The following is a 27,797-nucleotide window of genomic DNA, read 5'->3' as shown; positions in this document are numbered from 1 at the left end:
TTACTAAAGTAGCAAATTATGTTATACACGAGCCATTAATTAAAGTAAAAAATATCACAAGAGCTGACTCTATTCTTCTTTGTTGGTATTTTACATCGTCGATAATTACCTTAAATTTCTTTAATATTATATATATTTTTTTATTGGATAAATCGATAAAAGATTTTTTCAATCGAAGTTTTTAATTAAATTTTTAAAGAGTAAAAGGTTTTTTTAAGTAATTATTTTAAAAAAGAAAAGCAAAGAAAACATACCAAAGAAGAAGAGACGTGTGTCTTAAGAAACAACATTTTCATATCAATCTAGTAATGAATGTATCTTTTTTAATTATGCTAATATAGTGATAAAAATAGTAAGTGGTTAAGCAAAAATTTTTCTTAAAATTCTAAAAATAAATTAAGAATTTAAAATATATTTTTAAAGAAAAAATATTCGAAAAAAATTATTGTGACAACGTTGCAATACCGGGCTGCAATATTTAAATATAGCACTAGTAAAATCCAGACCAGATATGTAAATCTTAGGGAATGTAACCCCAAGATTCACATATCTGGTCTGGATTTTATTAGTGTCTTTCTCCTGTAAATCATACTCCTCCTGATAACAATCGAGTAATGCCTGTCAACTAACTTACTCTGTTCTGGAGAAAAAATTTTGAATTGAAATCACATGACTTCTGGTCAAGACAGGAATTTCATGTATACTTAATCGGAGCCTCCTCATATTAGATTTCTACATATGTTCTAGATTTTCATGTATCTATCTCAGTTGTCGAAATTAAGAGAGGACAGACAAAGAGACGGAGGACAACACTGAATGTATAGGTCTGCAGTTTGAAAACTCCAACCCGAAAATCATAAAAATATATATATTTTTTTAATTCCACTAAAACACTACGAAGTATTATTGATTCCACTAAAATTTAATTTATATAAATATAAAATAAAGTTAAATAACAAATGTTTAAAAGTTTTTAATGTTAAAAGTATACTTTTAAAAATTATATAAAATTAGTATAATTTTTTTTAAATAGGAAAGAGGAAAGTTTATAACTCCTTTTCTTAATTCTACTGAAATGCAGCCACAGAATTAATTCTAATTAAATTAAATGGTATATAAAAATACAATAAATAAAAAGTAATAATTTCTAGATTTTAATGTTTAAAATACATTTAAAAATTAAAAATAATTTACATAAAATTAAATTTGTAGAAAGGGAGGAAAGTTTAGAAAGGAGCTCTTGGACTGAAATTTTAAAATGATTCTGCTGAAATTAAAATAAAGTGTAAAATATAAATTAAAGTAACAACTTTTAAGCTTTTTAACGTTAAAAATATATTATAAAAGTTTAAAAAATTATTTAAAATAATCATTATTTAAGGCTTTAATATTAAAAACATTATATAAATTTAGATTTATTGGGCTGAGATTTTCAAATTAAAGACTTATACATTTCCATTGTCGTCCGTCTGTCTGTCCTTTGCTAATCCCGAAAACTGAGTTAGATAGATGAAAATCGAGACCAGATATGGAAAGCTTAGATGCCCTAAGCCCTAAATATTTAGAGGTAGACTGAAAGCCCCTTGTTTAGTTTAAAACTTGCAGTTTGGATTATAACAATGTGACAATAATATACATTCAAATTTTATTATTATTTTATTTTATTTTATTTATTTATTTATTTTTTGGAGTGGAAAGAGGAAAGTTTACATTGCTTTTTAAATATAATCAAATTTTAAAATTAATTCTGGTAAAACTAAACTTATGTTAAACTAAAATTAATGTTAGAGATATTTTTAAAGCTTTTAGTATTAAAAAATATATTTTAAAGTTTTATATATATATATATTAAGAGAAGAAACTGGAAAGTCAGAGTAGAAGATAAGTGTATGCACACGTTTTGTTCTCTTTAATCTTGAAATTAAAGTATTTAATTTATTTAAAATTTTATAGAATTAAATTTATTAAAATTTACGATGTTTATATTTATTTACCTTTCATTTTAAAAGTAATTTGAGATATTTTAGAGGAGAGAAAATTGAGAGAAAGAGAGAACTTTTAGGATAAATTTCGAACAGATGATCGCTTCAAGAAGATTGATGATGCTCAGTTATCATTGTGAATTTCATGCACCAATTGCTTCTTGGACCGTTTCATCATATTAGTGGTCTAACAGAAGCAATGATGGTGAAAAGTTTCAGTAAGTGAAATAGTAATTGGCAAAAAAAATAAATAAATAAAATAAAAATGTGTGTGTATATATATATATACATATATATTCATACTACAGATTTTTTTAGTAAATTAGACAGTTTTCAAATAAATCAAATAATATTTTAACGCTTTGTTAAGCTTCCTGTGACGTATAAAGTGTCAAGTTATTATATCTAAATTATTTTATGCACATAACAAAACAAATTTATGCAGTTTTTGTAGAACATAAATTAAGTTTTTAGTGTTTAATTATGTAAAAATATGTAAAGTTGAAGTTATTTCATAGTTTTTTTTTTTTTAAGTTAAAAATAGTGTAGATGTGTAAATATATAAATTAAAATGCACTTAATTTGTTGCAACTGTATGAAACGAAGGTGTGTTATAACATGTATCAGAAAAAATACATTTGTTATAATTTATAAATTATGCGTTTATATATATTATGTAAATATTTATGCGAGTTATGTGTACATAAAATATACCTTACAAGCGTATAAGGTGTCGTTACGTAGTCTGAGTACTATGCATTATACACAGGAATGGCAAAAATTACTGTGTAAACAGTTACAAAAGCATTGAAATTTTACTGTAAAAATACAGATAAATTACAAATTTTTATATTTCTACAGAACATGACATTTCACTGTAATGAACGTAAAGAATTTATAACTTTTTAATACTTTTACATCGAAATACGATCATATTTTCGTTTAGAAATTACAATAAAGCCGTTTTTTAATTTAATTTATTATAAAAAATTTGAGGATTTTAAATAATCATATTACCAAACTATAAACTACAATAAAATAATAAGATTTAGCATTAAAAACAGAATATTTTTATTGATGTGTGAAGAAATTATTAATATTTTTGTAGATTTTCATTTAAAATTAACCTAGTTTAAGTACTTTATATGATTTATTAGATTTGTAAAAGTGTAGAGAAGATTAAATTGGACCGAAAACATCAATCAACCTACTTTATTTAATTACATGATGAAAGAGAACCGCCTAGAAAGTTATTATACAAGTGAAGGTCGGCTTTGTTCTGTACAATGAGCAATTTCCGGATTCCTTCGTCCAAACTTCCTTTTGGAGGAGGGAAAAGATTTGCTGGAAATGAAGATTTGTGTTGAAGCGAGAAGTTTATTTTCAATGTAACGCTTTCTCTACCCTTTTACCAATTTATCGGTACCATGTACCAGTTCTATACCTTTTTACCAGTTTACTGGTATCGTGTACAAGTTCTTTACTCTTCTACCAGTTAAATGGTACCGTGTATCAGTTCTATACCCGTCTACAGTTTACCAGTATCAACCAGTTTACCACTTTAACAATAACGTGTACCAGTTGCATACATTTCCACGGTGTCTTCTATGTACTAGATGTTGTAAAATTCGTCATCATATCGACTTTCTAGCTTTAGAAAGGTATAACATTTGCAAATCGTTACATAAAGATTTGCATACGTTTGTGCTTATATCATTTTAAAATTTCGAAATTTTTTTATTATTTTTTGTAAATCACACGTTTGTAAGATGTAATTAACATATATTAATTGAAAATTTTAATCAGAAATTATATAATTAAAGGAAAAGGCCTAGTAACTTGTTTAAAAAAGTTTATAGTTAGAAAAAGAAAAAAAAAATTTAATTAATTTGTGAAGGACTTTTAAAATGGAATTGTTTTGTAAATAAAATTATGTTTTAGAATGAAAATTATAAAAATAAAAAACAAATATGTCCAGAATTTTAAAAACTTTTAAGGATTTGATACCCACATCGATGATAATTTTCAGTATAATTCTCACGTTTCCTTTTACTTATCCTTTTTAAACATAGGAAAAAAATTCTATACTTTGTAACATTAAATAATAATAATAATAATTCGAATTTTATGCCATTAAAATAATTATAATCAAAGTTTTTTTCAAATAATTAGTAAAAGTACTCATAATATATGAGAAAATCTAAATTCTATATTGCACTATACAGTGTTCTATGATATGTGTGATACAAAAATACCTTTAAAATAATATAAGTTATCAGTTTTTACTTCCTAAAATGTGCAATTTTTACAGAATAATCATAATTAAGATAATTCATCTCCATCTTCTCTACGGGTTCTTTCTGATTCCTCCTCACAAGATTCTCTCTGTATTATAGTGGAATAATTCTAAAAAGTAGAACATAAACAAATAAAAAAATATAATGTCATACAATTTTATTTATGCAAAAATATGAATTTTTTTTTCTTTTTTCCAATGATACTGATGCATTATCGAACAGAGTAGTAAGTAAAATTCGCCAATATGTAAATATCATTGGTAAAGTAAGCTGAAAATATCGTGAATAGAATAAGAAGAGAAGGAGGCAGATGGTCTTACTTTTTTTTAGTAACAACAAGAATAATATTCAACCACTAATTCGATATCGATAAAGAACTGAGTTAATATACTTCTATATATTTTTTTATTTATTTTCTTTGATTTTTTTAAATAAAAAACCCGTACAGTTCGTAAATATAGACGATAGAGTAACAGAATTCGATAAAGCTTTTAGCATGCAATTTATTTATTTATAGATTAAAAAATATCTTATGAATAAATAAGTTAAATTATAATATACATTATAGGAGGACAAAGAGGACACGTGTCAAGAGGCTCCAGGACATCTGATACGTGTCCTCTCTGTCTCATATGTATATGAACTCATCTCTAATGATTTCAGAGGCATCTTTAATGATATCCTATGATAGATCTCTAATGATCTTCCTATGACATATATATGATCTCATGAAGCCTCTCTAATACATGTTGAGAGCCTATAATGGCGAGAGTGCCAAGAGAATTTCTGATTAAAAAAGTTTATTATATTATACATCTTCACATCCCCAAAATAATAAAATTACTGTTTTAAATTGAAGCGAATTAATTACAGGTTGTGACAGAACATACTCACAGCATTATATTATATATTTATAGCTGTTATTCAACATGTATGCACTTTCTGCAGGCATTAACTTGTATAGAAAGCAACAACATGGCTTGGAAACTATAATGAAACCTCACTTAAGCATAATTAAGGAATATAAGTTTTTGTTCTTTAGCTATATTTAAAGATATAAGCGATGAAATGACACGTAACACTCCCTTTTCTGAAGAAGCACTTTTCATCACGCAAGTTTTTAGCCCAACTGTCACTTTCAGAAAACTTCATTATCTTGTATAATCGAATTCACCTTTTCTTATAAATACATTATATAGGATATGAAAAGAAGATTTTAAAATATTCTTTGTCAATCATCTTGTACAACTCGGCAATTTTTGGATGGGAAAAAATTTTTAAATAGATTTTTACGGGTACAGAACATCGTTTAATGTATAAATACTTAGAGAAAAAAGTGTCCTTTATGAATGTCCTTTACCTGTAAAGGATGAAAGTATGCAAGATTCTTCACTATTTTATACATTTTTCCTTGCTTTTCTATGTAACTTCACGTTTGTTTAGAGGAAAATTCTTCGTGATTTATTCAGGAAAATTGAAGGAAAATAAGCAATTTCGTCTAAGAAATTCTCGAGATTTTCTAAAGATAAAAATTTTATTGTAGAGAGTTGAGATAATTGGGACTGAATAATAATTGCTCCTTTCATGCGAGTTTTGTTTAAGTGTTAATTATGGGAAAAAACTAACAGAATGAGACATTTTATTATGAGAGGAGGTCAGGCAGTATGAAGAGGTCATAATTACTTGTGAATTTATTGTGTGACTAATGTAAGATGCACAAGAGTTACAGAAACTTAGATGTAGCGATTCCAATTTTTTAACTTATTTTGAATGTGAAACCATCCAGGAAACTTAAATTTAACTCCCTTTTCTGGATATTTTTAGGATTATTCCTTCTTAAATTTCACTTTTCCAACATTATCCTAACTAAGAGAAATGGGAAAATGTGGACAGTTCTAAAAGCAGAAATAAACTAACCTTTTCTCTCTATTAGACAGAGTTCTTTTTAGAATTTTACATAACCGTTTAATTATTTTTCTCTTATTTACTAGGAAATAAATAGGAATGTTTCGAATACAGTCTGAAAAGATGTAAAGCTTATACATTACTATATAACATATAGGACCAGAGTCAGATTTACACAGGCTATATTGTAGCTGTAAGGTACAACAAACAAGAGACCCTTCCTCTTTCATAACTGTTTCCTGTTGAGGATAAAGCGAGGCCCTAAGTTATAGCTTGTTCAGATTACGTAAAAATTCGACCTTGCATAAAACACGTGTTTTTATGAATAAGCTCAATCTCGACCAACTCAGTGCACAGAATTGAGTGGAGAGTTGTTAACGTTCCAGAAATGTGTTTTGGAGCGTTAACAAAATGCTTAATAGCAGCGAGTATGAAAACACTGTGACTTACAAAAGCAAAGGTCATTCACATCTGTTGCCCACCAGTTGCCGAATAGATAAAACCACTAAACACTGGTCGTGGATTTTCATCTGACTAATGTGCTAGCCACGTAGAGTTTTCCTGATTTTCTTCACGTGTCTTACACCTAAATAGGGGCTAGATTACAATAGAAATTCCACCCGGAAAGCGTTTCCCTGATGGCAGATAGCCCATGTGTTGCGTTACCTAATTCCTAATAATGGCAACCCAGTATGGATATTTTTTCATGCTGCACCCCTACTTTAACAATGTACAGTTAAGCTATTGTCGTATTTTTAGTAATATAAGTAAGAGTTATGGTAAAGCTCAGTACTTCGTGGCACCCCTAGAGTGTTGTTGTGGTACCCCAGTGTACAGCGGCATCCCGGCAGAAAATGGATGTAAATGTGTGACAAACTAAATCAAATATACAAAATAAATAAATGAAATGACTAAAATAAAATACATAAGGATTAGTGAGTGACAAAAATCAAATACGTTAAAATTACTACATGCCATAGTAAATTAAATGTATAAAATTGATAATAGTCACGAAATTTTTCAGTGTTACATCCCTGTTATAATTGTTTAATTTGATACTAATTTTGTCAATCTTAATTTTTTTCCTTACTTTTATTTGATATTTTTCTTTACTACAACTTTATTAATAGTTGCTTCTGTTCAACTGAAATGAACACAAGCTGTTAAAGAAGATAAAACAAAAGAAAAGAATTGAAAGCGAAGTTAGAAAAGAACAAATTAAGATTGACAAAAGTGAGAAAGAATTAAATTAGACAAAGAATCAATAGAAAAAAAATTTTTAAATTTGGTAAAGAATTCAAACTGAAATCATATAACCATTGATTCTTTGCAATGTTTTCTTTGTTTTTCCTTTATTATATTCAGTCATTTTGGTGAGTTTATTGCTATAAGGATTTACTAAATTGCCAATATATTAAAGTATGGAAATATAAAGAAAAATTAGTGAAAACTTTAATTTTTTAAAAAAAAAATATCCCTGATCAAATAAAGAGACAATCTAGAAACGTTGAAATGTAAAAAATTAGATAATTATTAAACGTTTCTGAAGAAATTAAATCAATTAAAATGGAAATTCATTTAGGAACTAGCAATTATTTATTGTTACATTGTCATATTGCACAGTTGCAATTTTTAATAATCTTTTAATTTAAATTTAAAAAAGTTATACATGTAGTTAATTAGGGTCTCTGGCCCATATACTTTCCCTATCTGGTCTGGAATTTAGTGGTGTTATTCCCTGTACGTCATAATAATCGAGTATTGCCAGTCATCGAATTGAAATTACATAGTCCAGATAGAAAGTTCACGTTAATCAGAACCTCCCAGTTTCTATATCTGGTCTCGAATTTCATATATATAACTTCATTTTTGAAATTAACAAAGGACAGACAGACAGACGAGAATTTAAAAATTTCAAACCCAAAATGGACGTAATTATTTCTAAATGACGTTTTTTTTTATTAGAAAAAGTGGGAAATAATAGAGAAATGGGCTATTAAAGAATATTTGGGTATAGGTATGAATAGTAGTGTGAGTAAAGATGAATGAATAGTAAGAAATGTGCATAAGAGTGTAGGGAATAGAGTCAAATAATAAAAGGAAATGTTTATGAAATAAGTAGAAAGTAAGGATCAGATTAGATGAAGAAATAGTATTAATGAGAGAGAGGGGGACGGATATGAAAGTGAAGTGTATGGGAATGGAAATAAGAATACAGTAGAGCATCGATTATCCGACTTAATTGGGGACTGGGGTTAGTCGGATAACTGAAAAGTCGGATAACCGAAAAGTATGAAAAAATACACTATTAGTATAGTGTATTAGGCCTGGTTTAAATACTAGCCTCCCTTTCATGGTCGAGCCAGTGCTGCCAGCTAAAACATGCAAAAATTTAACAAAAATAATATTAAAGTAGCCAAGACATAACCAAATATTGTAGCACCACATCACTAGCGGACATTTGAATTTGCCGACTAGAACGCGGTCGGTTGACCGATAAGTCGGATAATCGGGGGTCGGATAATCGATGCTCTACTGTATATGGAAAAATAAGTATAATAGGTCTAGTAAAAATAAGTGGGAATAGGAATGAAAAAATAAGAAAAAATAAGCATGAAAGAGTGGAGAAATTGAAATGAAGGGAAAAAATATAGAGAAATAAGTATAAATGGAGAAAGAAATCGAAATGAAAAATAGAGAAATAATTTTAAAAAGTAAAGAAATAAACTTTTATAAAGGTGGAACACGTAGTTAAAAATAAGTAAATATGCATTCAGAGATAGGAAAAGTAATTTATAAAGCTAAGGTATAAAGGTTATAAATAAATGTAATTTTATAATTTATAATATATTAAATTAGATTCAAAATGATAAAAGGAATAAGCCAATTTAATTTAAACACGGCTAAAAAAGTTAAAAATATATATTTATGAATAAAAGAAATTTAGCTGCAGAATACAGGAAATAAATTTGAAATTCTTCAATTACGCCAAAAAAAAAACAAAAAAAAAAAAAATTAAAATCGATAGATAGACAAACAATAAATGAAATAATAAAATATATTTATAGAAAAATGTGTTGACGACATACAGACGTAACGCAAGATTTGTTAAAACTAATTTGTTCTATAATATATCAGTAGAAAACAGTACTATTGCCCTGTACCTATCTGCCATAAGTCGTGTTATATCTAGAATTGGGGAATGTTTTCCCTGTCAGTTAACTGGTAAGACAAGAAGAGATTCCTGTCTTCATCCCTGTTATCTCGTCATCTGTTGGGTATAACTTACCTCCACTTGACAAATCCTGGATTTTCTGAAGAATAGTTATTACAGCAAAGTCATGTATAACCTGTATGATCCAACTCGATAGGGGGATTTTGTTAAATTAGCTTCTACTTTGTCTTCTAAGTTTTAAATGTGATATTATCTGAGGGGGGAGAGGTTGATTCTAGTAAAAGTATTGAAAATAACAAAAGTTTTTCTAGGAAATCTCTGTATTTTTCGAGTCTACGTCCTCCTACATATTCATAATACACTGATTAAATCCCTCATGTGCATAAATTATGCTAATTATGGCAGAACCCATTAACATGTATGAATGTTAAGTGTGTAATTACCGTTTTAATGATAACTTTTCTTTATTAATTACACTTTTATGCATTTATAATTATAAAAATTCAACATAGACAACGTCGTGTAAACTACTTTATAAATTATGTTCGTTTATAGCGCTTTAATCAAGCGATTCGGTGTAATTTATATTAATTACGTTAAATTATGTTGTTTTATCGCTTAATTTATTGTTACAAATATATATAATATATATATATATATATATATAAATGATATAAAATTACAAAATATTGCTTAAAAATTTATAATTTATTATTTACTTAATTATTTTCCTAAATTATGCATATTAAATGTCCATGTTTTAATTAAATCTTTGCTAGAGTAAATTACTTTAATTACGTTGTTACTAATTAACATATATTACGATTAATTACCATTAGATGATGTAGTTATTCTCATTATTCTTTCGTTTATAGAAATAATTGATGTAGCTAAGTCAGGTTATATAATTTTCTATGTTTATATTTTATGTACTTATGCAAATGAGGGTTATTACGTGGGTGAAAATGTGTATGTTTGTGTACAAGGATGCGAGGCAATCATATAGCGTGTATAAAGAATGGAAGTACATAAATACGTGTATGTATAAGCATAATACAGGCAAGTAGTTATGTATTTGTGTATAAGAAATGTATAAGCTCGTAAATATGTAGGTAATGTTTACATGTGAATGTAAGCAGTATTTACTGTATGCGTTTATGCACGTGCGTAGATAGTATATAGGTGCATACAAGTATAGGCAAGTATACAAATGTAAATAATATAGAAAAACGTATAGATGTATAAATAAAGGCAGTATGTGCACATATACGTGTTTATAGGAAGTTTACAGGTGCATGCAAGTATAAACAAGATATGTATAGACAAGGCACATATTTGTATGAAGTATATACTTGTCTATATATATAAACAATTATATGAGTGTATAGGCATGTTTATAAGCACATAGGGTTTCATATGTACACATTTCATACCTTTGTGCATACCTGCATACATTTAATTGCCTAAATAAGCTTTTATCGTGAATTTAATCATTATTTTCTAAGATAAAGACATGTCATCAAACCAAATCATTGTCCCAGGTGTATTTAAATCGAATGAAATTCGAATTAGCAATAATTCCGATTGAGATTCTCTGTTAATAGTAAATCTGTGTTTAATTCTATGTCACAGACTTGCTAATTAAGAATGCAACAGATCACTTGCAAGGAAATCGTTTTACAAAGTTAGTAGATATATGTTTTAATGTTATAATATTAGAAACTAATTTACACCAACTTTTAAATAATTTCTAATTAATAAATATTTTAAAAATGCAATTATAAAATAATACTCGTTACCCATAAAATGACTCATTGGTTATAAAATAATAGGGGTTATTCATAAATTGACACCCATTACCCGTAAAATGAGACTCGTTGCTCATAAAATAATAGGGGCTATCAATAAAATAACACCAACGACCCATAGACTAATAGGCATTGCCCATTAAATGAGAATTATTAACCACAAAATAACAGTGATTGCCCATGAGATAATAGAGGTTATTGGTAATAAGAGACTCATAAAATAATGGACATTATCAGTAAAATAAAGCATTAATTTTATTTTGTTTAGGCACTAAAAATTAATTTTATATAAATTAAATTAAGTAATAAACCAACAAAATTATATTCACTATCATAACAAGAGAATATCGAATTTCAAATTTTCTGCAAAATGATCAGGTCTTGCAATTGATTCTGTAGCTCTTCTAATTAATAATTCTCAGATATTAGCTAACATAATTTACATATTAACCAGAAGATTTAAATAAATCTAACAGTAAAATTTACTTAATTAGTGGAATACAGTGTGACCACAGAACGTGAAAAGTGGTAAGTGTCGCTATACAAAATTACATATATAAGTTTAATATATAGATATATACAATTGTACATAAATTTTATTAATATATTATCATTACAGCTTAACTTTATACAATTTATTTTAATTATTTGTTAAAAAGAAGTCCGAGAAGACTCTTCCAAAAATTATATTAATGGAATAATAAAGGAGAATCTTTGTTAGATGGATAGCATCACAGAACAGTTGTAGATAAGAGAAGCAAAGAGGAAGAAAGTCATTTGCTAAGTGGACATTTAGAAAATGGGAACATAATGTAGATCATTGAATTTGGATTTCTGTCTTTTTGATAATTCAGGAGCTTGATCTTTTCCTTTTTACTTGAGATTTTCTTATTGATTTATTGAGACTAAAACCTACACAAATTAATTTTTTTTCTTTATCCTCCTCCTCCTCCTCCTTTCTTCATCCGAATACAAAAATCAATGAAACTCTCTCTAGATTCTTTTTTAAATATTTAAAACATTCTGGAATTTTTACGATCCAAATATATCATGCTTTTCTTTTATGGAATTTTAAGTAAGTCATTTACCTTCGTATTTTTTCCCTTCTGTAAATATCTAAATTCTACACTTAATCTTAGATTTAATTAATTATATATATATATATATACAGCTCCTGAATCTTTTATATAATAATTATATATGGATCATTTTCTACATTCCATTATTCATGTACAGTATTATATAAATATAGTGATGCAAATTAGCGTGCAGTGATGCTTCTGTGATGCTGCATATCTATCATACGAATTATTAGTGAAGCTGTCATCTGCTTTTGAAGTTTAGAAGTTGAGATTCTTGTTAACTAAAGTAATATCATTTAATAGGTAAAATTTATAAAGAAATCTTGCTTTTAAAAATATTTTTAAAAAAATATTAAAGTAATTATCTCTACTTGTTTTCTGTATTACAACCTACTCTAAACGATAAAATAATCATTTTTATGGAGGAAAAATGATCATTTTGTGGATAACTCCTATCAATTTAAGGAAAATGAGTATCATTTTATAGATAACCTTCATTATTTTATGTGAAATTCCTTTTTATGGCTCCATTTTTTTTACATTCATTTAAAATTAGTTAAGATAGAAAAAAATAATAATGCATTGCCAAAAATGTCTTCTTCCTTAATCAACTTAAAATAATTGCAAATTATTGATGTTAATTTTTATAATACTTAGCAATTAAATTGATTTTTATACTTAATATATACATAAAACTTCACCATTTTGCGTTATTAATATTGCATTACCTTTTCACAAAATCCACTTTCTTAAAATTAAATTATGCTTAAGTTAGTTTTCTTGACATTTATAAAACAAGCCACGTGACCCCTGAACAACTTACAACAATAAAATGCATAAATTTCCCTCCTTAAGAGCATTTTAAAGCACTTTTTTCCTTACATCTACTAAAGTTAGGCAGAGAAGCCGAACTTCATACCATACAAAAAAGCCCAACTTCAGGCGAACGTAGAAAATTTTCTTTATATTTATTAAACGAAAAAAAGTAATAATAATAATAATAATAATAATAATAGTGAACTTACAATTAACCTTTAGCATGATTCGTTTACTAACAGAAGGAGGCACTCCATTCGATGCTATACAGAGATATGCTCCCATATGAAGCCTGCTAGTTTTGCTGATATTTAGATATTCTCCATGTACGCTTGGCACTATAAAAATAATCAAGAAAGAAGTAAAGTTGAGTTTAAGCTAAGAATAGGAAATTAAACTTAAAAGAATATTTAATTAGAAAGTGTTTACACAAGAATAGTTTGTGACCATTGAATAATTAAACATCAGAGAAAGGCTGATGAGAATAGATGTTTCTCATTTCTATTGCAAACTGCTTACTTATTCAGGTAAATGCAATCTACTGAATTATTCATAAATTCGATTAATTTTTAATCGAGAAGAAATCTTCCTTTAAGTCATGTTTTAAAGATATAAGCAAAGGGTGAATACTTTACTTTATATTAAAACTTATTAATTATTAAAGTGCTCTTCAACAGTAGAGTAATACGTTATATATCATTTTATAAATGAGATGATGTTATAAATTATAAAGTTTATTTACTTTTAAAATTATTATTACATTCTTTTCATTAAAATTTAAATATTTTTTCTTCGCGTGTTTATGTATATTATTTTAAAAATATTAATTAAAATTAATCATTAGAAATAGTAAATATGTGATTTATTCTAGAGATTTCTAGAAGGTAATTTTTGTAGATAATTTTCTTGAAAGAGATCCTCGTAGTTTCTCTATATTCTAGAGTTTATGATAAGTAAATAAATAAATAAAATAATAAATAAAAAAATCGTTCGATTTTAGAATAAACCTTAGAAAAGAATTTATATATTTTAAAATCTTAAAAATTCATTATTAACAAATATTTAATTATATTTATTTTAAGAAAAAATCGTTATTTATTTTATTATACATTTTATGACAAATAATAAACGAAGCCATAAATAAATAATTATAAAATAAAGCAGATTATTTATTACAACAATCATTTATTCTAGAGTTTCTAGAAAATAATTGCTATAAAAAATAAATCATTCTCCTACTAAAAAAGCAATCAGTTTCATTCTAGAAAACAATCAATTTCATTCTAGAAAATAATTATTTTCTAGAAAAAAAGAAAATGATTACTTATGTCAATTCCTAAATAGAAATGGATGATTTTTATAAACAATTGTTGTAACAGATGCTTTATTATTATTATTTTTTAAATAAAATAATATTTTACTCGAAGTATAAATAATCACTTTCTAAAGTATTCTAGTAGCATAATATTAGAGAGAAAGAAGTAGAAACATGGAGAAACATTTGAGAGTGAAATTTTTGCAGACGCAAATTGACAAATGTTGTTTCGGTCACAGATCGCGAAGTACAAGAATTGAAACAGCTTGTATTTCCTCGGGTATTGACTAAATGGGAGAAAATTCTTACAATCCATCAATCAAAACTTGACTCGTGACTTGTTCCGGAACATTCTGTATCCAATTTGACAACAGATTGAGAAAATGACGTTTATAAAGGTGATATTGAATGAGATATTATATGTTTCAGATATCGATTGACAGCTGCATTTAACTAATTAATTCACAATATATATCAACGTTTATACATTTTAAATAACAGTTTAAACGATGTTAAAAATAGGGAGGTATATTTATTTACCTTTTTTTGTTCCCAGTGTTATATCTTTCTCATCTTCTCTTCTCCATTTAATTTTAGGAGCGGGAGATCCTGATGCTGAACACCTCAAACCTATATCACCACCTTCTCTAACTTCGCTATCAGAGCTTGTATTTTCTTCTTCAATTTTTGGTGGAACTATAAATTTAAAAGGCAGAAAATTTATCATTTTATGGCCACGTTTTTAATGCCAAAATTTTAATTATAGGTAGGATACAGTACTTAAATAGTGATTCAAGCTAGTTGCAGAAACAATGGAAAGATAAACATAAATCCAGAATAGTTATGGGGGAGTATCGACCCCCCATAACAATTATAAATCCTCTAACAATACTCTAAAAGTGCCATGAATGCATTAATAATAAAGTTATAAAATTACACAGTTGTGTTTAATGTACTGTAATGAATATTAGATTCAACTGATTGAGTTTATTGTCATACGAAAACAAAATTAAATGTTTGTATGACGTTTCTTCGTAAAATTTAAAAGCGTGTTAACATTAACGACTTAATTAATTCAATTTATATATATATTTATTGATAGGAATTTATTATTTTTAATGTTTATAAACGTATTAATTGCACATATTCAACACCATAAATTTTTACTGAATTATGTACAACTTTATGAATTCTAGAGGTAATTAATAAGTTAATTTCCAGCTTAATTTAGAAATGGGGACGTATTTATACTAAAACACCGAGGAAATTTTTTACACATTTATATTAATTTACATCACGTAAATGTGTGGTTTTCGTTCTACAGTTTATATTTTAAGTTATATTTATTTATTAAAACATAAGTGGTATGTAAAGTTTCTACATATTTGCGTCAATTTGACGTCATGTTTACATTTCTGTTATTATAAAACGTAATACCGACGTCAAATTGACGTAAAAAAATACAATATCTATTAAACAGTTAATCTTTAAAGTGCAAGTTCAGGATAAAAGTCATATTTACCTATTAATTAATGATGTAGATATGTAATTTTCATCTTAAAACTCACACTTTAAAGCGATTATTTATTAAAACTCACTTAATTAATTAATATATAAACATAAAGGACACAGGTTTTGTTAGGAGAGTGTAAAATTTGACGTCAAATTTACCTAAAAGTATGGTATCCTGATGTAAAATTATATTATTGGTATGCAATTTTCAAATTGCAATACCAATTCTCACCTCCGATATCTGTCCTTCGTTTATCTCGAAAACGGAGTTATATAAATGAAAATCAAGATTATGTATGGAAAGCTTAGAGACTCCAATTAGTTATATACATATTTCAGGTATGGACCGAAAGTCACGTGATTTCAATTTAAAATTTTCTCTAGAACGAAGTTAGATGACTCGATTGTTATCAGGTGAAGTATGATGTACAGGGGCAAGATACTACTAAAATCGAGACCCGATACGGAAATATTAGGGGCCAGAGGCTCGAAACTTCTGTCTGGAAAAGAAGTCACGTGATTTTTAAAATTCAAGTATAATTAAAAATTGCATAACTGTATTGTGAAAACTTCGATTCCAAAAAATAGGAAAAACTCATAAAAATCCAAATAAAATCAAGTGTAGCTCATAGATTTCATTGAGAATTATGTTAGATCACGAATGTATTCATTGAAATAACATCTAATCTACATTGAAACATTAACAGGGGATTACTTTTTTCTTATACATGTATATAAACTCAATTGACCTTACTATGCAATTAACCTTATTTGAAATCCGTATTAATAAGATCCTATTCCTTAATAGGATTTGAACGATGATAGTTCAGTTGTATAAAGAAGAAAATGATCTTGCCAACTAATTTTAACAATTGCAGGAACTTTTATTTTTCTTTGTAAAGCTCACAAGAGAGGAGGAGGAGGAGAAGAAGAAAAAAAAGGAGGAGGAGAGGAAGAGGAGGAAGAGAGAAGAGCAGGAAAAAAAACGAAAACTCCTTCTTTTACCTGCTTAATCTAATATGTTTGATAGGATTTAATAGGATTATTACGTGCGAAGGCGATTTACCTAAATTCTAGATTTATCAGATCATACCTTCGTATCGATCAATCTCACTAAAAATTCTACGTTGCGGAAGTGTCAATCGTTGTCTAGATTGTAAAGTGAAGCGATTAACGTTCAAATTTTCTTATATATTTTTAAAAAAATAATAATAAAAGAATTTAAATTTTATGTTTACGTAAAAATTTTAAGGTAAAATAGTAAAAATTTTAATATAAAAATAAATCATTTGATGCTATGAAGCTGTCGAGTTGACAGCTTGATGCGGGTCTTTTTAACTCGTTTTAAATAATTTAATATAATTTTTAAGCGTATAAATTGCTTAAATATATTCTAGAAGACTCAATTATGGGTAAAATAATGTATTATTACGAATTTTTAGTGTAGAATTGTTTATAAATTTAAAAAATTTTCCAGTCCTAGAGATGAGTTGACAGCTCGATGAAGGTCTTTTTAACGAGTTTTAAATGACTTAATATATATTTTAAGCACTGCAATCGCTTAAATAAGTTATAAAAGACGTACTTATGAGTAAAATAATAGAACTTTACTAAATGTTTAGTGTAAAATCATTACAAATTAAATATACTCTCAAGCCCTAAAGGGAGTTGACAGCGCGATTAGGGTCTTTTAAATGACTTATAATGTATATTTTAAGCATTAGTATTGCTTAAGCACATTCTAAGAAACGTAATTATGAGTAAAAATAATAGAATTTTATCAAATTTTTAGTGTAAAATCATTTATAAACTAAACAGATTCTCCAGTCTTAAATTTGCCTAATTTACTAAGTTTCTAGGTTAGAAAATGTCTTAAAATTCTTGAAATATCTCCACGTATTTTAAGTAAAAGTCATTAATTTTGTATTAAGAAAGGCTTGTATATTTATCTTGATTGTAAACAGCAAAGAAGTGATGATCACGTTTGCATTAATGAACAGCTTTCTTCACAAATTAATACAAGGGAAATTACAGAAAATATTACTAAATCCCCCTTTTAATATAATTATTTTAAGTATTTAAATTCGAAAATATTTAAAAATTTTTCTTCGAATTAATCCAATTTAATTAATTCATTAAATAAGTTTGGAACAAGTTACAGATACACTTTATGAAAATGCTTATTATTCAACTTAATACATCAATTATTAAAATACAGTAATCAGTAAACTTCAGTAATCAATTAAAAGCTGTTTAGAAATGGCTTTGCATAGGTTTACACTAATTAAACAGCATCAATATCGCAAAGTTTCACAAACTGGGTATTAGAATAAACACTATATTCATATTTTAGATGGCAACAAGAAAGTTGCTTTGGAAATTTATCTTGTAAATTTGTTTAATTTATTGTTTTTATTATCGAATTATGTTTAATTTTACGTTTGAAATCGTCATTAATTTCATAAAAGTCAATTATTTTGCGTTAGAACTTACATATTTTTACTTTTATAAGCTTCTAAAAAGTCGCTATTACTGTTGTACGTAACAGAGGAAAAGTATGGCCAAAGATTAAAAAATGATCTCCCCTCCCTAGAGGCATTTACATTTTTCAACTCGGGGCCTTCAAATGATCAAAAATGAAAAAGTTTGGTGTTTTTTTTCTGTATGTATGGCCGTAGTGTGTGGGGGGCACGATTGTGTTCACCCAGTTTGAAGCTTAATAACTCCTGTGTATTTTGTCCAAAATCTCTGAAATTTTTCAGAGAGGTTTGGTTATTAAGTGCATTGAAGCCATTGAATTTTGGTGATTAAAGAGCAAGGGGTTGAGGAGATAGAAGAGATCACGTGTCTTATCTCAAATGGGATCGAAAGATTTTACTCGTTATTAGCATTTACAATTTCTTTTTTAAAAATAAAACTTGTCTGTACACTCGAAATTAAGTTTTTTACAATAATTAATAATATAACAAGTTTTTTTAAAATAAAATCTTCTAACAGATGGCGCCAAACACGATTTAAATTTTTTTGCCGGGAAAGTTACTCAACTCGTTGTCGAATTTTTAATAACGTAAACGTAAAAGTTATGAAATAATTTACCTTATTTTAAAACTTTTTATTTCATAAATTAAAATATTTATACAATTTTTACACTTATTTATTAATATTAAAACAGAAATATTCTTTAAAAATTCATTGTGTAATTTATAATTCATTTATACATATTTAATTAATGTAAATAACGTAATAATTTTATAATTGTAATAATTAATAACAACATTGAATTTTGTCGTTATAAATTAAATACATTTCTACAGAAAATATGGTCGATAAACATATTTAAAATTGTCATAAATCAGAAGTCTGTAAATAAATTCTCTGCCTAAAAATAATTGACGATTCATAAAATGTTCAATTACTTTACAGGAAAATGATCAATATCAACTAAAGTAATTGGCATTTTAAGAAAATGTCAGTTTATTTTATCGAAGATTGTCCATTTAGATATTTAGAAATTGACATTTTTTGATATTTTAAATGGAAATAAAACACAATTGAAAACTTTTTTAAATTTTTGGATCAGTAATTGACTTTTAAAAAAATGTCAATTGCTTCTTCAAAAAACTGTTAATTTTTGTATAGAAATTAGCCTTTCAAGAATTGCCAAATTTTCTAAACAACTGATATTTTCATAAATTTACCTACTTCTTCAAAATGTTGTTTTTCACAAAACGTTCATATTTTTTAAAGTCAATTTGAAATTAAAAAAGCAAATTATTTTATTAAAATGTGTCTATTATAACAGCATTAATAGTTTACAAAATGTCAATTGCTTAAAAATTTGCATTTTTTAAAAAATGTCAACTTTGACCTTAGAATTGAGATTTTAAAAATTTGTGTTTTTCACATTAAAATTGTCGTTATTATTAAAAATATTGTTTATTGTATTAGCCTTACGTACAACGTATTCATTTTATTTGTACAAATTACATTTTTCTAAGTTATAATTCTGGAAGTTTGCTAATTTCAAAATTCTTATAAATTATATAGAATTAATATTTAAAATTACTATACAGTAATAATATAAATTATAAATTAATTATAAAGAATTTTATTATGAATTAAGAGCGTTTGCAAACAATAAACTATCAAAATCACTGCATTTTATATGATAACTAGATAGCAATTTCAGTGTATTTAATTCATAAATTTAAATTATACGACTTATTACGTAGTAAATTTATTATATATTTAATTAATTTTAACTTTCCAGATAATAAAATCGTAGATAAATGTAAGAAATTTCCACACATTTAATTTTTATATTTAAAAAAATGCAAGACAAATCAAATAAAAATTGTAGGATAATTTAAAGCATTTTTCTAGATTTTTTTTAAAAGCTAATTTGTACAAGTGATGTGATTGGCGATTTATTTAACCACATTACGTATATTAAACTTTCACAGTTATTATTATTAATGTGTTAAATGCATTCAGCGCTATTGTTAATGGTGAAAACGTATGGGAATAGCCTGGTTGAATAATAAAATAGACTTATTAACTCATTATAAATTGATTATACTGATAAATATAAGAGGGAAACCAACCGTTTTGGCATTATTAAAGAGAGCATTCATTATTATGATGGAAAGCTTGATAAAAATGAAGTATAAAGCGATAGTGTAAAGCGTTGCGCCTGTCTAGCCCGTGCGTACGTTACTGTACTACCTTACTCGTTATTATAAAACTTTTAAAAATATTTAAAATGTATATTTATATAATTTTATCACAGTATTTTGTTCGTTAATGGAGAAATAATTATATAAAAATATGCATAAAAGTCAAAATTATGTATGTATGATAAAGGGTTCAATACCGTTCAATGTATCTGCACCAAATTTAGAAGAATGTTCTTCCACACACTAGAAAATAGTGTGGGGGTTCTACCCCAATCACTACCTCCTTAAGTTTACTTAAAGAGGTAGTGATTAGGGCAATGTTTTGTGTTTTAAGTTTCATTATCGTAATTAGAGTCAATAAATGTACGTTTTAGTTACTAAAACCATTCTGTTTATCACTAATACCCACCTCCTTAAAATCCCGAATAACGCTGAGCACACGCAGCTAGTTTGCTTATATAGTATATAGAGGAATATGTATTATATTGAGGATATAGAGGAAAGGAGCTAGTTTTCTGAACCCCAATATGTTATATGAAACTGCGCACAAAGAGCCCCAACACGTGTCATACAACATTAAAATGAAGTGTTTGTTTCTTCGAGTAGCAGGAATGACAAACATGTCTCCATCCTGCAGAAAACTGCTCAAGGGCGGATTTAGGAAGTACAGAGTGTCTGCTGCACTCCTTCTGAGATATTTTTTCGTGTAAAGCCTCCCTCAGGTGATAAAGCATATTGTTTCCTTTCTGCACCACCTCTAAAGATTTCTGGATCCTGTATTGCTCTTAAACACAGATAGCTTCTTACTATCCACATGCCAAAGGCCCAAATACTAGGCTAATGTTAAGGAGTTTCAAGATCCAAGGCTCACTTTGAATCAAGAGTCGGTGGGCATTGGATCAACTTTTACCAGAGAGACCCCGAATGATAGTATTATTTACCTCACTATTTTTATTTTCATAATTATAATTATAGAATAGCAAATAAATGCTTTAAATAATAATAATAAATTTAAATTTACTAATTGAAAAAAGATGATTTAATATTAAAAAAAAAATTTCAAAAAGATAAACGTCTTCGCAATTTTTAATCATATTTTTAATTTAAAATATATTGCTCTCCATCTCAAATTATCAGTGTCTTGATCCTGTAAATCACACTTTTCCTCATAACAACAGAGTCATGCCAGTCATTTATTTAACACCATTCAGGGAAAATTTTTGAATTAAAACTACGTGATAACTATATATAGTTAATAGGGGGCTTAATACCCTAGGCTTTCTATATACGGTCTCGAATTTAATCCATCTAACACTATTTCGAAATTAAAAAGGAACAAACCGGCAGTGGGAATTTATATAACCTTTTTTCTTTCAAATTAGTCCAAAAAAATGCAAAAAGTAAAGAAATGTTTTGATAAATGAGCAAAAAAAGTCAGTAAAACGAAGAAACGTAATAGATGCAGAACATAAAATGGCAGCAAGAGTTTAAAAAAAATAAATAAATATAAAGTCGAATGGATTAGATAGTATAATTAATGATCTATTAAAATGTGATGGTATAATATAATTAACTAATTTCATTATTTAATTATATAAATCAATTTAAATGTGTGCTGGGTAATTAGTTAGAAAATAAAAAAATAAAAAATAAAGGTGCCATAATTTATCTCGAGTCTTAAAATCTATTACTAAAGTGGAAACTGTTTAGTTATTATAAATGACGTTAGTAGAAGGGAAATTTTTACTTTCTGTAATTAAATGATTGGATATTTAAATAAGTTTATGGAGAGAAAAATTTGATTTTAAATTATAAAGCATAATAATGATAATTCTGTGAGATTAAGATAAAAAGGAATTAATTTTAGAGGAAGATACAAGTATTTTATGTTTGAATACGTTGAATAGAAATGAAGTAATTATCTGTTATAATGCTCAAAACCATTTTTCTCTCGTTATAGCAGGGTTATGACCTCGCTATAACGAGAAGCAAGAGAAGAGCAAGGGAAAAATTCGATTTAACGAGAAACTTTAACGTTATAACGAGAAGAATAAGAGGAGCGAGATGGAAACTCCGTATAACGATACGCAAAAGGGAAGCGAGAAAGAAACTTTAATGCTATAACAAAAAAGAAAACTCGATATAACGAGAAGCAAGAGAAGAGCAAGCAAAAAACTCGATTTAACGAGATTAAAAAAGGAAACTTTAACGCTATAACGAGAAGAGTAAATATAAAGAGAAGCAAGGGGAATGAGAGAGAAACTTTACGCTATAATAAGAAGGGAAACTCGATATAACGAGAAGTATGAGAAGAACAAGAGGGAGTTTTGATATAGCGAGAAGCGAGAGGAAATCTTTAGTAATTTTTTTAACTTAAAAATCTATAAACTTTAAACAATTTACGTAGAAAATATTTAAAAAAATGAAAATAACTAAATCACATTTACTCGCCATAACGACACGACCGTCATTACTGGCGTATTTGAAATGCAACCGACACTTTTATTCATTTAAGGACGAAAAAAAAATATAATAATAATTTGCTTAAAACAATTATTAATTATTATGTTATCGAAAAATTAATGAAGATAATTAATTTATAAACCTATTAAATACGAGATTCCATTAAAGTTTTTGATGTATGATGCTGGCGTCTATATATAAGAAGCCATAGATATGGCCTTTAGCGGTTAATAGTCGAAGAAAATAAGAATAAAAATTCAATATGACGATAAATATAGATAAAACGTAAACAATGGTAATATTCAACGAGATAACAAATTAGAAATTGGCAGAAAAATCATTAAACTGTTAATTAACTATGGTAAAGGAACATCTATAACGTTATTGATGAAGAAATCATAAAGCAAACGGAGGAAAAAATCAATAAAATGTAGTAAAAAAAACAAAGTTACTAATAAAGTTATTTCTTTTAATTTTTCCTGTAGAATTAATCAATAAAAATCAGAAATTTAAGAAGAGGAAGAGGAGGAAGAAGTGGGATGCTTATAGATTAGTAATCAAAACTGCAGCAGCATACAAAAAGAGAAGGACACTATGAAAAAGTACACTCTTCACGCAACATAAATGAAAATAATGTAGGAGGATTATAGATAAAATAAATGATCAGGAAACGGACAAAAATATGACAAAGTTATAAATAGAATAAATGATACCAGATTAGAAAAAAATAATAATAAAGAATGTGACCCTATAAAAGATGGATAGGTACTAACACAGAATGAATTCTCATGTGGATACAAGTAAATTGCTTAACGCCAAGAGGAAGAAAGTAGTACTTTCTGTGTGATAATTGAAGATCGTTCATAACTTAACCTCGTTATAACGACTGGCGATCCTATTGTATAAGTTTCAGCGATCATCTGTTAAATATTTAATCACTTGCTTCAATTTGATGAGTTTATTAGCCGAGAAAAACCAATTTAAAATCTTTTACAATGTTATAGTGTAAGAAATGTTAAAGGATATTAGTGCTAATGAAATTAATAATAGTGATTGTCGTGTTATAAAGAGGGAGAAAAATAATTATTACTTTACAACCGAAGATTTTAATTAAAAATGCTGTTATGAGACTGAAAAATTGAGTTGTAATTATAGTAATAAGGTAATTATATTGTACTAATGATAAATATGTAATTTTGCCTTATTGACTGGGTTACGAAAAGATTAAAAATCGTTTTCTGGGCCACAAAAACACGTTAATTTTAGATAAACGGAATAAACAAATAACCCCTTTTATCTTCCCATCCCCTTGACCTTTAACCACCAAAATTTAACATCATAAATGCCTCTAACACACAATCTACCGTGCAAAATTTCAGAAATTCTTGACAAGAGGCACGAGAGTTATTGAGCTTTAAATTGAATGAACAAAATCGTTCCTTCATACACACACACACACACACACACACACACACACACACACACACTAACATTCGTACATACAGAAAAAAAAAACACAAAACTTTTTGCCTTTCCGGGCATTTAAAGGTGCAAAAAATGTAAAAAATCACAGAAAGGAGAAAGACGTTTTGACCGGGCGCCATACTTTCTCTCTGTTTCATATAACAGAAATTCACTAACATCAGATATAGCATTTATAATTAAAGTATTACTAACCCCGATACAACGAATTACTAATTGCTTTCACTCAATACAACGAGGAGATGGAGGAGGAGGGTTGGGGTCGGGTAATTAAAATGCAATCGTTGTTCTATCTACGAGACAAGGAGCGCTATTATGAGAAAAGTTTCATCCTGTTAGCAGAAAGATTTCATCTAACAGGTTTGACAGATATCAAATGAGGTACATCTGGCACCCAGTTACTGTGCGGACAACAAGAACGGATGATAGTTGTGCAGGAGAGATGATTTCTTCTTTCTAACTGGTGAGTTCGATTCATCCGATGTCCAGACCAAGTCTTGTGGAAGGAAACTGATTCCCCTCACGTGTTAGAAGTTGGCACCCCCCCCTTGGGATATTTAGACTCTACACCAGACCGGATCCAATATACGTAACAGCTGCTCTGCGTAATGCCCGTTCGATGGTCTCGATATGGCGTTGTAGTAGCTGGATATCTTTCATCTAGGAAAATTCTCCTTTATCTTGATAAATTATATCGTCAAATTTCATTAATTATTTCATAGCACCTTTTATGAAAATTATTATTATTATTTTTTTAACTTATGACTCTCAATAACTGTATTATTTTTTATGAGGAATTTTTCTTAAAAAATAATCGTATATTCTTTTAATTCAAAGTTTCGAAATTATAATGCTCCAAACAGCAGTATTTTTCAGGGTTTTTTTTATTTTTTTTCGAACAAAATGTATACAAAATAACATCCAAACAACGGACACCTCTAAACAGCAACCTTTTTTTTCCACAGGAACTTTCTTCCAAACAAAAATACATACAAAGAAACCCGCAAACAGGATGCTTGAAGTAAAAAATAATAACAATAACTGTTAGTTTTTATAAGCAATTTCTTTTAAAAATTAATCACACCTTTTCAAAGTTTTATATCTTTTTAATTCTGAATAAACCAATAAGTCGTTATAACGAAACTTTTTAGTAGTTATTAAATATCTTTAATTCTTAAATGTTGGCAAATCTAACGTTTACAAAGAGATAATTTAAATATTCCGTAAATAACCGTAAATTACACTGTATAAAAATTTTAATCGCTTAAAATTTTATTTGAACATCAATTTTAATTATAATTAAGACATTGCATTTAAAACTTCTCATTGTATCGGTAATAATTTCTTTTACAACGAGTCTTTCAAGGTTATTTTCACTCGTTCGAGTTATTATAACGTATAATAATCCAACAAATAAATCAAATTTTAATAATTAGAACATTGTATATAAAACTTCTGTTGTATCGTTAATAATCCTTAGAACAGCGAGTCGATTTTAGCCCGTTATAACGACACTTTTTAAGCAGTTGTAACACACAATAATACAGCTTTTAAATGATAATTGAACGAGTAAATCAAAAACAAATCGTATCATTCAAGACTTATTTGAGGTGTGCTCATGAATCTGACACAAAATTTGTAAAATACCCCAACTGACACGAGAAAAGTTTATAAATTATATATATATATATATATATATATGCTGAACCAACACTCATCATTCTTATCAGGAACATATCTAGAATTTAAAGAGATAAAATAGCATCACGCACAAATTATTTAACGCGAAATAAAGTCTTCAAGCTGATACTAAAAGTAGTAGTTACGTGATTAAATATAAAACATGCCAGCAAGTGATTACATGTTAAGTATTTTGTCAAGCTGCCAAGTGATCAGGCTGATTATTATGCAGCACGTTATACCTCATCCCAAATAGATAAAGTAGGTATATGTTAATTACCTTCCCCATACATAAATGCAAGTACACACACTCAGATAGACAGACAGATACACACACACACACACACGCGTGCGCGTTTAAAAAATGATGAACCTATTCTTTGCTTGAGTAAACAGTTGTTGGAAAACAAATCATGGATATAACCAAGTTAGAATTGGCTGAATTTTATACAATAGAGGGGCAATTTAATTCAGAAATCTCTTTTAATACTAGCGGAACGTAGAGGTGCTACCTTATGATTATGAACTTATCCTGTGCTTCAACATTGATCATATCGGGCGTGAAATTAGTTTTCAGTTACACCTGCTTCCTTAACAATGCTTTACACTTCTTTGTCATGGGACAAAAAAGATATAAAATTAAAAAAAATGGGGGAGGGAGCGAAACATTCGCATCCAAAGAAGCTACACAATTTACAAATTTGAATGTTGATTGACGCTTCCATCTTTTATTTTCTAGTTTTCAAGGGGGTGTAAGATATAGAAGGGGTAAAGAATTGTTTAGAACGTTTTTGCAAACTTTGCAGCACTTTTTTTTTATTTTGCTAATTTACTGATTTATTTTATTAAAATTCATGAAGGAATAATGGAAAGTAAGTTGTCACCTCGAATAGTTGTGATATAATTTCTGTCAAGTGTTTTGAAAGATTTAAACAGGAAAAAAATCATTTTTTTACATAAATTTTACCTTTTCACGACTTTATTTTTAATCCTTATCAATGGAGAAATTCGTTTTTAGAAATTATTTCACTCGATTTATTTATTCATAAGGTTAAACAACGAGAGAATAATTTCTTTTCTTTATTTCTTTGCATTTAAATTTAGAAATAATTTATTTAAAATTAAAATTAAATAAATAAATAAATAAATAATAAAAACTTCATTTGAATAATTTTTTTCTTTTAAATTTTAATTTACATATTAAAATTTAAAATATTAATTACATTTTTTCCTTTAATTTTATATAAATTTAAAATAAATAAATAAATATTTAATTTAATTTAATTTTGTTAGAAGTTTATTTAAACTTTTTACTAAAGTAATATTAACCTTTCTTTTTAATTAAATATAATAAAAATTAAAAACTGAATAAATTATTTTTATTATAATTTTAATTAATTTTTTCGCCATATTTATATAAAAATGTATTTCATTTATGTTTTTTTTTTTTTTTTTTAATCTTTTAACTGATTTGTTCGTTAGTAGAAACGTCACTTACAACAATATAAATAAACCAATAAAATTACTTATATTAAAGGTTAGAAATAACCCTTAATTTAAGTAATGTGATTGGTTTATTTATATTGTTGCAGAGGCAGGAAAAC

At 27.2% G+C, this 27,797-nt stretch overlaps 1 protein-coding gene across 2 annotated transcripts in view; it reads right to left on the bottom strand.

Annotated features, from left to right (window-relative positions):
• Positions 1-27,797, bottom strand: part of LOC136984630 (lachesin-like) — a 234,894-nt gene that overhangs the window by 13,683 nt on the left and 193,414 nt on the right. For both annotated transcript variants that reach the window (XM_067281702.1, XM_067281707.1), the window contains exons 4-5: positions 14,921-15,076; positions 13,275-13,403 (exon numbers count right to left, since the gene is read on the bottom strand). In XM_067281702.1, coding sequence (XP_067137803.1) covers positions 13,275-13,403; positions 14,921-15,076 — 285 coding nt within the window. The remainder of the gene's footprint in view (positions 1-13,274; positions 13,404-14,920; positions 15,077-27,797) is intronic.

The sequence above is a fragment of the Centruroides vittatus genome, unplaced genomic scaffold (assembly GCF_030686945.1).
Source record: "Centruroides vittatus isolate TY-2023 unplaced genomic scaffold, ASM3068694v2 contig_120, whole genome shotgun sequence".
Classification (NCBI taxonomy): domain Eukaryota; kingdom Metazoa; phylum Arthropoda; class Arachnida; order Scorpiones; family Buthidae; genus Centruroides; species Centruroides vittatus.
Note: the sequence above shows the minus strand (reverse complement) of the source record. Positions and strands in the feature narration are given on the sequence as shown.